The sequence below is a fragment of the Podarcis filfolensis genome, assembly GCF_964270895.1.
Source record: "Podarcis filfolensis genome assembly, chromosome: 9".
NCBI lineage: Eukaryota > Metazoa > Chordata > Lepidosauria > Squamata > Lacertidae > Podarcis > Podarcis filfolensis.
The window spans coordinates 30,988,302-31,002,800 of record NC_139610.1 but is presented as its reverse complement, the minus strand read 5'-3'; the positions used below and the strand labels follow the sequence as shown (position 1 = coordinate 31,002,800).

At 43.2% G+C, this 14,499-nt stretch overlaps 1 protein-coding gene across 1 annotated transcript in view; it reads right to left on the bottom strand.

Moving 5' to 3' along the window:
• GPM6A (glycoprotein M6A) overlaps window positions 1-12,757 on the bottom strand; it is a 171,694-nt gene extending 158,937 nt beyond the window's left edge. Inside the window, exon 1 of the mRNA XM_083631348.1 lies at window positions 12,571-12,757. Within this exon, the coding sequence (XP_083487474.1) occupies window positions 12,571-12,574 (4 nt within the window). The 5' untranslated portion in view covers window positions 12,575-12,757. The remainder of the gene's footprint in view (window positions 1-12,570) is intronic.
• Window positions 12,758-14,499: the final 1,742 nt, after the last annotated feature.

Below are 14,499 nucleotides of genomic sequence, written 5' to 3'. Positions count from 1 at the left end.
CCCCTCACCGGAGATGTGTAAGCTAAAACTACATTGGGAGTGTGTGTGTATCTTCATTCAGGGCTAGTCCTACTGTTAAGCAGAGTGAGGGGATCACCTCAGGCAGCTGATTTTGAGTTCATGAAAGGGCAGCAAAAGTCCTATTTCAGATGAGATTGAGAGGTAGAGAACAAGAAAGCATGAGGGAAATGTCAAGGGTCAAGCAGTAGAAACTGATTGTGTAGACTGAGTGAGTTGATGGAGCCTGTGATTCCCTTTTGTGAAATTTCTAAGACTATAAAAATTGACAGATAGATATGCAAGAGACCATAGTCCCAAGCCGCTATACCAATCAGGCAAAAAATTATGAAAAGCTTCATTTTCAGTGGATTAAGACAGAAACCTACCATGGTTTTAAAGTATAGTAATGTCTACAAGTTATTTTTAGTATGTCTGCTTTTTTTTCTTCTTCAAAAAAGGGAAGAACAAAATAACAATCAATTTCACACGTAGCTCCAGTTTGCAATATGAAACTAGTACATAAAGGTATATTGCCCTCTGCTGGTTGGAATGAATTGTGATACATTGTTTATTTATTTTTACTGCTGGTTTCCTGCAACAGAAAGGGACTGAATAACAGTATCAAAATAAAAAAAACACACACAACTCTTGTCCATTTTTTTAAGGTAAACCATCTAGGTTCATTCTAGGTAACAAAAAAGAAGGCAGGAAGAGCAAATCATCACATTCCAAGCTGCCACAGTCATTATCAACCCTTGTTAGTGCCTAGTTTGATTAAAATCCATCGCTGTCACTGTCATGCTCAAAGTTGCTAACAAAATTACCACTGTGCAGAATAGTTACAACAATGCAAAATAAGAGCAGCTTAAGGATCAACATAAGGAACATGTTGATAGAAACCTGGGGTGCTAAATTTGGCCACTTTTTCTGCTGCTGTTATGAAAAAGTCCTGCAGAGGCAGCAAGAGTCGGGCCCATGCAGTGGGGCAGCTGGGTACACTTACCAGTAGTCTGTTTTTTACAGAGTACTTCAAAGTATTTTACCACTTTGAACAACAGGTTCACATATTTGTACAAATTAACATGCAGATGGATTCTTTTCCACTTTTTTTTAATTGTCAAACATTTTCCTCACAATGCAGCATTGAACTCCTGCAAGTTACTGCACTGTGTACTCAATACTACTTCTATAGCAATGACAACTACAAACAGGTGTAACTTAAGCACATTAAAAGCAAATCTTTTTTAAAATTGAAACCAGCTTTCTGCATGCAAGATCCGTCCTACATATCATGTAAATTAACTCCTATTTTTCAGCTGGCTGCTATATTGCTTTTGTGTAATTTGTTCTTACTTAATGGCAAGAGTTTTGTTTCACAAAAGGTTTTCAGAGTGGAAGGAAACCAAAGGCTGAAGGGTATATTTTGCCTGTTGTGAAAGACATTTTGAGCAGTGGTTCTCAGCCAGGGGATCACTTCCATGCATTATTTGGAGAAAATTAGCTATAAAGACAAAGGACTGGAGCTAAACGGTATGAATCAAAACTAATTGAGTAAAATATATTTGAAAACATGTGTATGTAATGATGAAAACAAGAAGCAAAAATGCAAAGTTTTGAAAAGTTACACTGCACAGATTCTCCATGCCCTCTCAGTTTCAAATGGAAACTCTTCAGAGCAAGATTGCATGATAGCAAATGCATGCAGCTAGTTGCTTAAGGAATGCATTTTATTACTGGACATGAATTTCACATGGCAGCCCAAACTTCTAGCTACTTATAGTCATGTTACATTATAACTAAATTGGATGTGAGAAAACTGGAGGATTTGTTTGCATTTCTGAATGAATTAAAAGCTCCATTCTACTCAAGCACAGAGGTTTTTTCTATTCATGTCAAATGCGATAGGCAGCTTAGTTTTATTGATGCTGGGATAACCTTTGCCATGATTTTCAAACTGTGACATGTAAAATTTTATTTTATCATCACTGGTGATCCACACACTGATAATCTCAAGACTGGACTAATGTAATGTGTTCTTTGTGGGACTGCCCTTGAACTTCGTTCAGAATCTTGAGTTAGTTCAGAATGTAGTGGCAAGGTTTCTTTCTTGGGTGGCTTACTGCAAACATTTAACAGCACATCTAAAAGCAGCTACACTGGCTGCCTGTGGTTGCCTGCTTCTAGCTATTTGCATTGACGTACAAAACCCTTTAACTTGAGGCCTGGATACCTGAGAGAACACCTTCTGCTGTACAGACCAAAAATATATTTAAAAAATTGGCTGAGGGAGGCTCTCTTAGCTGAGACCTGCTAAATATTTAGCAATCTGCAGGAGAGCCTTCTCGGTGGTGGCACTTCAGGTTTTGAACACCCTTCCCTTGAGATATGGCTAGTGCCTACTCTTTTAAACTTTCAATGCCAGGCTTTCTGTGGACTTTAGCACCAACGGCTGTTAGCTGTAAATACCTTTATGTTCTTTTATGACATAGCCAGATTTGTTTTAATTTGTGACCCACTTTGGAATTGCATTTATTTTATTCATTTATATACTGCTTATATTAAAAAAAAATTGTAATGAATAACATGTGAGATGTGTTTTAAGTAAGAAAGAAAAAACAAAATAAAAAAATCCTTCCAGTAGCACCTTAGAGACAACTAAGTTTGTTATTGGTATGAGCTTTCGTGTGCATGCACACTGTAAAGCCTAACTTGCCGTTTTGGTTAAAAAGAAAAGCCTGTCTTTTTTGCATATTCCACTACAAGAAAGAGATAAATTCAGTAATCTGCATTTATCTTCTCTAATAGCCTAGGAAGGCAGCTCAAAATGCAGAAGACAGAGGCTCTGCTGAAGAAAGTACTGCTATTTCAAAGCCCTTTTCAGAATCAATCCTTTCTTATTATTTTTAACAAAGGTGGGGGGACTTCACAGGACAAACACATATGCAGTGAAATAAGTTCTTTTTGAACTTGGCACACCAGCAAGGTTTCAAAAGCTTTCTAACAAAGGACTGCAAATTGCTCTAAGGGGATTTGATAAGTTAAACACAAAGGAGTCGTGCTTTATCGGTAATGGCATAACTTGTATTTCCTATGCTCTTGAGCACCAGATTCATTTCCAACCAAGGCAACAGCAACATATATTAATTCTGCCAAGGGTGAAGATCTTGCAGCACTTAGTACTCAGGAGCAGGCACCAGTTAATATGTTAATTTTCTTCCATGAAGATTTAAATACCAAGCTATGCATAGGCATTACTGTTTGTACATAACTTTTAGTCCTGACAGAACATATTTTAATACCCACCAGAGACTTTGCTGAGTTGCAATTGTAAACATATGTCTGTCAGTTTCCAATTGGTGAAAAAAGGCATGAGTATATCTCAGAGGAGGGAGCTTTGGATATTGTTGCAACAAGAATTCACTGTGCAAGAGTAAACACAAAGTTAAAGGGGACAATTGAAATGCTGCTGTTTAACTTGTCATTTGTAGCGATCTGCATGACAAAGTATAATAAGAGTAACAATAATGAACACTAGTTCTTTCAAAATTTTCAAAACAATTTACATATATTTTCTTGCTATAATACTTACAGATCAGCAAGGTAGTCTATAATTATATTTTTAATACATAAAGGAAACAATGAAATAACAGTACAGTGGTACCTCAGGTTACATATGCTTCAGGTTACATACGCTTCAAGTTACAGACTCTGCTAACTCAGAAATATTACCTCGGGTTAAAAACTTTGCTTCAGGATGAGAACAGAAATCGTGCTCCAGCAGCGTGGCAGCAGCAGGAGGCCCCATTAGCTAAAGTGGTGCTTCAGGTTAAGAACAGTTTCAGGTTAAGAACGGACCTCTGGAACAAATTAAGTACTTAACCTGAGGTACCACTGTAATGGGCACAGATTTGCTGAGCTACTCATAATATTACTGCTGGTTACATATGTCTGCCCACCCAAACCAATTGCATAGACAACCCACATACAGCAGAAAGGGGGCCAAACACTGGGGGGGGGGGTGCCCTGCCTAAGACCTATAAGCTAGTTCACTGCAAGGGCCAGATTCAAAGTGGGGTTGGCCAAATTTGTAACTCATTCTTTTAGGGACTGTACCACACAACTTATCAGTAAAAGCAATAGTGTGTGCATATTTAACTCTAGTAAAATCCCAACATTTCAGTCTTTTAATATGAATAAAATGTGTGCTTCTTTTGTAAACAAGTTTGTGGTTTTCTTTGTTTTTTTAAAAAAAAACTTAACTAGAGATCTGCCAACAAACAAAACCCCTTGCATGCACACATACTACATGCTATCGTTATAAGAGCTTAGAGTGGTTCAAGAAGAAAAACACAGGAGAGGCAGAAAAGCATGATTTACACATCACGAAGGGATTGCATTGAATATGCAATCATGTTTAGATCTGAAAATTAATTCACATAAGAAGCTACTGAGGTTTCAAAGTTAGTACGTCTGGCATCAAAAGCAAACACTGTCTGGATAACACCAGTAATGGTACAATTGATATAGTAAAACACAGCAAGTTCTACGTTGTCAGTTCTTGATTGTGTGTTATCTGCACTTTTGTCATTGGAACAATGAAAATACTACACTTCAGTTGCAATGCTATGCCCAAACAGACACAGAATTAAGAGCTTATGTATGGGTCCCCCTGTCCTATACACAAACCACCCCAATGTATACTTATCCAACTTTAAAATAAAATTGAAACTCCAAGGAAGAATATTATTTTCCTTTCCAAGGTAATTTATTACATTGCTAAACTGATCCCGAAGCTATGATTTTTCTCACTTTCTCTCTTGATGTTTACATTACATCTCCTTTCTATAATCTAAACTCATCACTTCTTTTCCCAGGCTAGTAGACAAGACTAAACAACCAGTTGTCTCCTTTTTCAAATATATAGTAACTTTGTAACTTTCTTCTCTGCGTTTTTTCCCTCTTCCCAGCCTACATGATCCTTTGTTTTTTTTAATAATATTTATTTTAAAAAAATTAAAATTATAAAAAAGAAAAAACAGAAAAAAAGAAAAAACAGAAAAATAGAAAGAAAAAATACATCCATCATTCTCAAATTTCTAACTTTCATTACCTTCTTTCTTTGACCTCCTCCTCCTCCCCTTTCTTGTATCCTGGTTAATAATTATCACAGCAAATCCTTTCCATAGTTCATAATATTTTGTCCTTACATTATCTTAATCTATTTTCATCTTGTCTTATAGCAAACCTTAAAACTTAAAACTTAAATCTTATTTTTACCAACAGTCCTAATGATAAAAAAAAGAAAAGTAAAACAATCCAATCTTCATCCAGCGTCCCTTCCTCCTGGTCCCGGATTTTGTCAGTCCTTTTTGTCCCATTAATCTAGCGCATTAACCTGGTATCCTTATATCCGAGGCCCTCAAGTCTCTTCCATGTCCCTTCCGCGACTCTTCTTCATATTTTCCTTTCACTCGTGGGAACTCCAGTTTAGTAGTATTTTTGACCCTTTTCAGCATATCGGCCCCATTTCCATAGTCCAGACTAAACTCCATGTGATATTTAAACACCTGTTTCAGATTCCCTCCAAAATTAAAAGCCCCCACAGCTCCAAACATCTGACGGCCCATTACCAGACTCAGAGAGTCCAAACATCCCTGCATGGGAGGGTCAGTCCAACCCCCCATTTCCAAACCAAACCAGACTTTATCTTTCCAAATCTGGTTTTTTCCAAATTCATTTATCAAATCCAAAGGCTCATATTCCTGCAGGGCCGCAACGCCCTCCATTTCTGGCACCCAGGATTCAGCAGCATCCTCTTCTCTCATCTGTTCTGTCATAGCACACTCCTGTTTTAGTTCCTGGGTAGGCTCCATGTAGTTTCCTACTGCCTGTTCAAAATTTCTGGTCGCATTAGTCATCAAATCCGTCTTCTGGCTTAGCTGATCCAATAGGGCATTTATTTTACAGAAAGCACCCAACAGAGCTTCTGAAAACATTGTCCTTCAAGGTCACAAGTCCTTTCCCACGATTGTAATCTGTAACAGCTGCAAGCTCCTGAAGTTGGTTACAATTTCACAGTCTCCCTCTAGGGGGAAAACTTCTGTTTATTCTTTCTTTTAAGAACAATAGCAACAAAGTTTCTTTTTTAAGGTATTCTGTCAATATTTGTTCCTTTAAAATGTGAAAGGAAACAATGGAGTCACTATGTTACTTTTCTTTTAGCTGTCTGTCAAAAACATTTGTCTCTGGTCAATGAGCTTCAAACGTCAGTCCTGACACTCCGCTCCAGGATCAGGACGGTGGAAAGTTACTTTACTTTAAACTCACTTCTGCAGGTTTAAACAGTCCAAAAAGAAAAAAGAAGATCCCCCTTCTTCTCCTGCTACCGAAGGGGGGTTCCACGATTTTAAATGATGAAAGCCAATCCTTTAAAAGTGATTTTCTAAGCTCTAGTTACGTTGTCTTTGCTTTATTCTGACTACAAAGAAACGGAAGGCTGACTTCCTGTTTAGACCTTCCCGTTTCAGTACCAAATTGAAATAAATTTTAAGTCCAATTCCTCTCTACTGGCCAGTCCTTATTTAGAGTCCAATTGTTCGAGTTTTAAGTACTCACGGGTGATTCTTTAGATCCAAATTGTCCCAGGAAAAAGGCAGCGCTCTCCAGCAATGGCTATGCGGCTTCGCTCCACGGAAAAAGCAGTAGACTCACAGCACCGCGCCACTTCCCCCTTTTCGCTTCGGAGCCCGTTAATGGGTTCCTTTGTGGGTTGGGGGGGCGCTAAAGGTGCCCGCCGAGTCGCATGGTCACAGGCTTCATCCGCCTGTGATTTTTTAAAGGGTCCCCGCTTCACCGTAGCGGAAAAGACCTGTTTCGCGCGGAGCTGGTCCCTCCGGTTCAGAGGGAGTCCGCCATTGCTGATGGCGCCACCCCGGAAGTCTGCCTACATGATCCTTTGAGAGCTCTTCCAATTCCTTTGCCAGATTGTCTAAACTTCTCCTGAATCACATGGTGCCGAAATGAATGCTTCTTTAAAGCACACACAGCCCGCCATGAAGAACTAAACAGGTATAAATTTCATGCATTTTTTTTCTACTTTCACTGCATCAGATGTAATCAGCCTTTGGGTTGCTTCTGTTTAAGCCATGGTAACAGACCAGTTAATCATGATTAAATCAAATTATTTAAATGGGTCTACTCTAAGTATGACTTACTCAGAGGCAACACTTTAATTGGAGGCTACATGCTTTAACCATAATAAAATGTATGGCAGGGGGGAATTTAAATGGATTCTACACATGTTTATTCACTAAGATCTGCAACATTTACAACACAGTCCTATACTCTGAAGCAAGTCCTATTGAGTTCATTGGGGTTTATTCCCAAGTAAGTGGGGTTGGGACTGCAGTTTTAGATGATCAATTGGACAGGACAGTAATTCTGTAGCAGAGCATCTGTGTTGCATATGGAAGGTCCCAAGTTCAATCCTCAGCATCTTCAGGTACAGCTGGCAGAATCCCCTGCCTTGAGCCCTGGAAAGCCACTGCCAGCCCGTGTAGACAATATTGAGCTAGATGGAACAACAGTCTGACCTGGCACAATGCAACTTCCTATGTTATCTAACTTAATAGGAAAATAATCTATTGAAAACCTTAATGAGTGTAAAAAGTACTCAAAACCAGAAAGCAGATTTAAATTTACTCTTAATGTGAGTACATACAAAATACATTGATAGCATTTTTCCACACAAGACAGTCGCTGATGAAACACGAGTAAAAATTATTTTAAAGCATTTCCCCCCTCCATGCCTATTTAATCCAATAATGGATTAAAAGCTATATTAAGTGTGTGTGTGTGTGTGTGTGTGTGTGTGTGTGTTACAGTCCTTTTCCAAGGTAAATGCCCATAGGATTGTGGTTTTAGGACCACACTATTCATGAGGCAGGACATATGTGATCAAATATCACAAGGCTTTTATTTACTTTGAAGCACTTGTGAAAGGGGGTACTGGTAATTCAAGTCAATGAACCGTGACTGGGGAAACAGGTTAACCCTTTCCCCCTGTGCTACTCCCTTATCAAAATCACCCCACAAGTTGCTAATAACCACCATCAGGAGAACAGACATAGTGCCTGTATTTACACCTTTCCCCACCTGCAGCCAGCTAACAAACTTTGAGAAGGAGGGTTTCTGTAACTCCCCCACATTACTTTAGCACACACCCCCTCACCTGGCCAGGGGCTTTGGAGCAAAGGAAAATATGTCAGAAGATCATGTCATGTATCTCCCATGCCAGGCATAAATTCTCCCATAGGCCTTTTTTTTTTAGAGAGAGAGAAAGACACATTTAGGAACTATTGTTCTAGGAAATTCATATATTATCTAGGCAGAATAGTTTTGGCCCAGGAAAAGCTATCTTCAGAAAATGTATCCTGGCAACCTCTAAGCCACTAGAGCAGGAAGACTTTACAATACTTAGTGATTTACTGTCAGTCAAAATTTACATGCATGCTGGCATCAAGTACTGGAGACACAGAGGAATAAAAAGAGGCAAGAATCATTACGAACAAATTGCAGCTGACTTTGTTACCCCTCTCCTTGTCCTTTTTTTTATAACTAGTACTCTAGATTCCACAGTTTATGGGCACTGTTGCATGAAAAAGTATAATCTGATTTTCTCCTCCAGCAGTACTTGTTGTATCTTGGAACTACATTCAGACCCAAGACATTCTTTGGAAGCAGTGAACTGTTGCCTTGCTTCCAGAGATGGGATGTTTCCTAGTAGAGGAAAAACAAATCAAAGCAGGCAGAGTGGGGGAAGCAATGGAGAAGAGTCATGCAAGTCATCTCCATTAAAATTAGTTTTATTAACTTAAGGTTTTCCTACTGCAATGGTCATTAGTGCATTAAATTCATATAAGCATAGGACCTAAGAAGTAGGAAAACTCAGATATCTAGTCCTTGACTATTCATGGACTATCAGCTAATCCATGGCTATTCTGGTTTTAGCTTTTGTAGCCGAAACCCTAGTTAATCATAGTGGACAACAAATCATAGAACTGTATGGTTGGAAGAGATCCCAAGGGTCATCTACTGTAGTTCACCCCCCTAAAATGCAGGAATCACACCTAAAGAACCCCTGACAGATGGCTACCTGACCTATGCTTAAAAACCTCCAGTGAAGGAGAGTCTACCACCTTCCAGAGAGTCCATTCTACTATCAGGAAGTTCTTCCTAATGTTTAGTCGGCACATAAACACTGCACATAATACTGCACATAAACACACCCACACAAGTTGAAGGGGTTTGTTTCTACAAGTAAGGTTAAAGACAGGTCCATATTCTGAAAGCAGAAATGTAATACATGGCTGAACCTCAAAAAAAATTCCACATCCGTCCCCAACAGGGGTGCCAACCTGAATAAAATATGGGGGGCAGGTAAGCCCCACCCAGCATAATCAATCACACACACCATTTGAATGGCAATGTCCATCAACTTGGGTGGGTGGCCCCCTCAAATATTTTATTGGGGGCGAGGGACCTCAGCCCCTAGGAGTTGGGTCCTATGCTTCCCAAGACTGCTTGTTCCACTGGCAGAATGCTCTTAATGTAGCATTAATAAAAGAAGATGCCTCTAGTCTAAGTGTTATGTATCACTTTTATTGTTCCAATGAGACCTGCTGCTGGAGGGAAGGTGGTTCATTATTCAAGGGAAGGAAACTGAGTTATGTTTATGAAAGAAAAGGGTTGACATTACTAAGTGCAAGGCGGGGGAGAACAGAGAATATCAGAAACTGGTATTCTGAACCTTTTCCCAGCATGTGGCTACAGCGATTAGTAAAACTTTGCCTACCAACCATGGGTGTGTATTGCACATGATATAACTAACTGCAAATTTCCATATGTTTACAACCACTGACTATGTGTACAGAATGCAGCAACCCAAAAAGGAAAATGGAGTAGTATTGTTTTAAAAAGAAACCCACCCCAAATGTTCCCATTATGCAGAATCCCTGCCAAGAGGGGAAAGTTGCCAATCCTACTACAAAACCCTGGCAAACCATTCATTAGACAATTCTGGCACATTTGTTCACATTCATCACTGAACTATATAACTTCATAGCGTCAGGAGAATTATGGCAAAACACCTAATGCCCTTTTATCAATGGTGGAAACCTAGCCTGTACCAACAGACAGCAAAGTTTAAAAAGCTACTTAGATACAACAACCCCTAATGGTCTGAGCCTACACCCTCAAACCCATTCAGAAAAGTCTTACTGATTGCCTGCACAACTACAGTAAATACATTTAGTAAACGGAAGATTTTGGGCTCCTCTCCAAACTTTTGGCACATGTCTCACATGACACATCTTAAGTCCAAAGCTTGCCTCACACCTTCTGAGTGAATACCTCAAGTAACCAGGGGTTGTTATGCTGTTCTGCAGTAAACTGTTCTGCAACCTTCTGACAAACGGCAAGATATACATGGCTTACTAAGGGCCCCTCCTTCTTAGTGCACATTCATAATTATTGTCCTTTGAAATGCATATTTATTATTATTTGCGCTCATGATGCTGCTGTGGTGGTGAGGGGCCACCTTAAGGGTAGGTGAACTCAGTGGCTGCGTGTTTTAAAAAATATATACTTTCTGCAGTGATCTAGGGAGGCAAAAAGTGAGTGTCTGCTGAGCTGAAGGATGGGCCAAGTTGAGCAAGCAAGCCATACATACATACATCTTCCACATACAACTTAGTAGCACCGTGAAACTGTAGAGCTAACAAACCTGGGCATGGGGCAATTGGGACAATTTGTTCCAGGCCTGCCACTAATGATTACTGAATGCCACCTAAGATTTTCAGGCGAGGTGCCACCAGAGAGAGATTTTCTGTGGTAGTTATCATAGGAAAACGTGTAGGAGTGGTGTGAGGCCATTCCTTAAGACAGGAAGTCTTCCTGAGTGAGTAGTGGTGAAGGCTAGCAGCAGGCCACAACATGGAGACCGGTGAGACTGAGCCCCAGGAAGTCAAAGGAAGTTCTGCCAGATGGGGGTTGGAATCTGGAAGAGGCAGTACAACCTATCCTAGGGCCATACCAAGACATTTTGACACCTGAGGTGAACCACAAAATGGCAACGTTGTCATAGTTCCTGGCACCACCAGTGAAGAAATGCACCAAGAACAAAGCTGGAAAATCAAATCATCGCTACCCAGCAGATGAACTGGCAATCAAAGGCCAGTGTGGGGCGGGGGGGGGGTCCACTTTGAATCATGCCAGGCAGGTGCATAGCCCAGTAGACCCCAGAGCGCAGCCCTTGCCAGTTCCTCCCTAGGGATGGGAAGAGACCAGCAGCACCTTCTAGTCATCAGATGCCCTGCAGAGGCAGCACTGGAGGAGCTGCAAGGAGGCGGCAGATACGGCCTCCAAGGAGCATGACGCAGCTGTGAATACCATATAGGCAGGGAATGCGTTCATTGGAAGCCGGATCTGCTGCCTCTGTGGATCCTGCCACCTGAGGCAGTCTCTTCACTTTGCCTAGTGGATGTGTCGGTTCTGCTAGCATCCTGCATACTGTTTACACATGGGGAAACTTTGGGGTGGTCACCCTACTTATTTCCAATCAGTGCATATCCAGCAACTTCCTGCAGGCAGTGGCGTAGCGTGGGGGGTGCAGGGGGGCCGGCTGCACCGGGCGCAACATGTGGGGGTTAGGGTTAGGGGGCGCAAATCCACGGGTTAGGGGGCGCAAATCCACGGGTTAGGGGGCGCAAATCCACGGGTTAGGGGGCACAAATCCACGGGTTAGGGGGCGCAAATTACTTGCCTTGCCCGGGGTGCTGACAACCCACGCTACGCCACTGCCTGCAGGAATCCTTTAACTTTTTTAAATGTCCTGCTTAGTTTTCCTCCGGTTTTTCTTGTAAAGCAATGGTGTGGTGGAATCGGGGAAGCCTTGCAGAACCAACTAAAGTGTAAGAAAGCCACTTTTATTGTGCCAGGGGCTATTTTCCCGAATATAGCAAAAGACCACTCTGAGCTAGTAAACAAGTAAACCCCAAGGAAACAAAACAAGCAGCTGTAGAGCGGGGCGGGAAAGAATTGCTGGTTATTGTTTTGCCAGGAGAGCTTCTTGGGTCTCTGAAGCGGAGCGAGCTGCTCCTGCCCAAACACTCTCTTTTTCTTCTACTTCTACAACTTCGAGGGACGTGACTGACCCCCGTCCTCCATTTCACGGCGGGTCTCCGTAAATGCAACCGCGACGAGTCTTTTAACCTCGCAGCCCATAGACAACCAGTTACAGAAATAACGTCCCCTGACAAAAACCACCTCCCCACCCTCACGCCTCCCCCCTGCCCCGCTCGTGGGGGGGAAAGGCGGGGCGGGGGTCGCTGCAGCCGCCTCTGACCCGGGATAGTCCCGCTTCGAGCGAGGCGCCAGGCAGCGACGCCGCTGCTCCGAGGGCGGGAAGTTGCCCAGTCTATGCCAACTCCCGTCGAAGTTTCCCCGGAGCCCCAACTTCGCGCGTCTCTCCGCCACGAGGGCTCCTCCTTCCTCCCCTCGGGACTAACTCACCCATGTCGCCTCTCTCGGCTCCACGCGGATCCCCCTGCAGCGCAGCAGCAGCAGCAGCTCCCTCAGCGACCCTCCGGCGCTCTCCCCGAGAGGAGCCGCGCCTCGCCAGCTGCCCCCACCCCCAGTCCCTCGCCCCGGCGGCGTCAGCGGAGCGGAGGCGGGTCCCCAAGCCCCTCCCCCACGCCCACCTGCCTCGTCCCGCGGCCGCAGGGAGGGTCGCCAAGGCGGAGCCCCCGCCTCAGTTTGGGGAACTGCCGCCCAACTTCTCTCGGTTGGGCGGGAGAGCAGCGGGACAGCGGGCGCGCTGCTGAGGGGCTTCTTCGTCTTTGTCGCCCGGGCGGGAGTAGCCAGCGCAGCCAGGCTGCTTTCTGGGTCCCCACACAGCCAAGGTCGAGCTGTGCAAGGAGTTGAGGAAGTATGGGCGGGGAGCATGTGGAGCGCGGCCCCTTTTATCTGCTGCTGCTGCTGCTAGTAAGGAGACGTGGTGGAACAGCGGGAGCAAACTTTCCTTGCTTCCCACGCTCGGCAGCAGAACCTGGAAAAAGAAGTAGAGACAGGAGGACTCTCCAACCAGGAATCCCCCTGGGAGAAACGCTGAGACACCCTGCGGCATTTCACCCGCTGAGCCAACGTTCCCCAGCCTGGTGCCCACCAGGTGCGTTGGACTACAACTCCCAGCAGCCACAGCTGTCGTGGCCAATGATGGGGGAGGGTTGGAGATGCAGTTCGACACATCTGGAGGGCACCAGGTTGGGGGAGGCTGTTCTAAGCTTGGGGGCCTGTAATCAAGCAAGAAAGGGGGGTGACTGCTGCTCCTAACTCCTCTCTCTTGCTGTCTCTAGGCACCCAGGGGGCAAGGACTGTACCCAAGTTGCAACCACCTCTGCTTGCTTGCTTTCTCTCTCTCTGAGAGGTACTGTATATAAGGTTGATGCTAGACCTAGAAGGTCACCTCACCACCTGCATTCAGCCTACTGAACCACACCTGGCCTGCCCTCCAGAGGCAATGTGTGAGGGAGAGAAGGCAGTGGGTTCATTGGACCCAATCCCCATTCCCATGCCACCTACAAGGAGGGTGCAGGTAAACAAATGAGTGCTTTAATCGGCAGCTCCTTCCATGACTAGCCCACTGCACACTGCGTCATCAAGGCAGAAGGGGCTGTTCACAATACTGTATCTCTCCAGCCAGCCCCATGGGCCCAATCTTTCCTGCTGTGGTACCCAACAGGGGTGCGCAATAGTGGAGGTAGGATCACTGGCCTACCTTAAGGACATTTAATGATGGGATCTCCCACTTTTACCACCTCAGTGAAAATTCAAAAGTGTGGAGAGATAGCTGAGCAAGTGAAGAGGTAGAGTTTAGATGATGATGATGATTTTAGACTTTTAGAAAAGTCATAGACTGCTCCTAATTCTGAATCAAAACTACAGCTAGCGTGGATTCAAATGATGAGGGTTTTCTCACTGCATAGTGCTTTCTGTGTTTCGTAGTATAATCTGGAAGAATGTTGCCCAGCTCAGGAAGTCTGTGTTCTTCTCACTTTCAGCAGGATGTAAAAATCTAGCTTTATGAAAATGTAGAAGACTCAGATTCAATGGGAAGTTGGACCTGTTTAGAAAACATATGAATGGGGAATCCCCCTTTAAAGGTGCACATAAGGCGGGTGGAAACTATTACTATATCTCCTGTAAATCTGGGCAATAAGTGACAGCATTATTAGTAAGAGTAATGTAATTAGTAAGAGCTTTCTCAAGTACTCAAAATTGGTTACATTTTTTAAAAAATGACTAAATTAAATTTCAGTACATATCATTCCATTTTTATTTCCTCTCCTCTAGGAGATCGCAACTTTCTGGTCACAACTTTTGCCTAGCATATCCCTGTCTATACCTCTCCCTGCTTATTACAATATATATCCTAAACTAAAG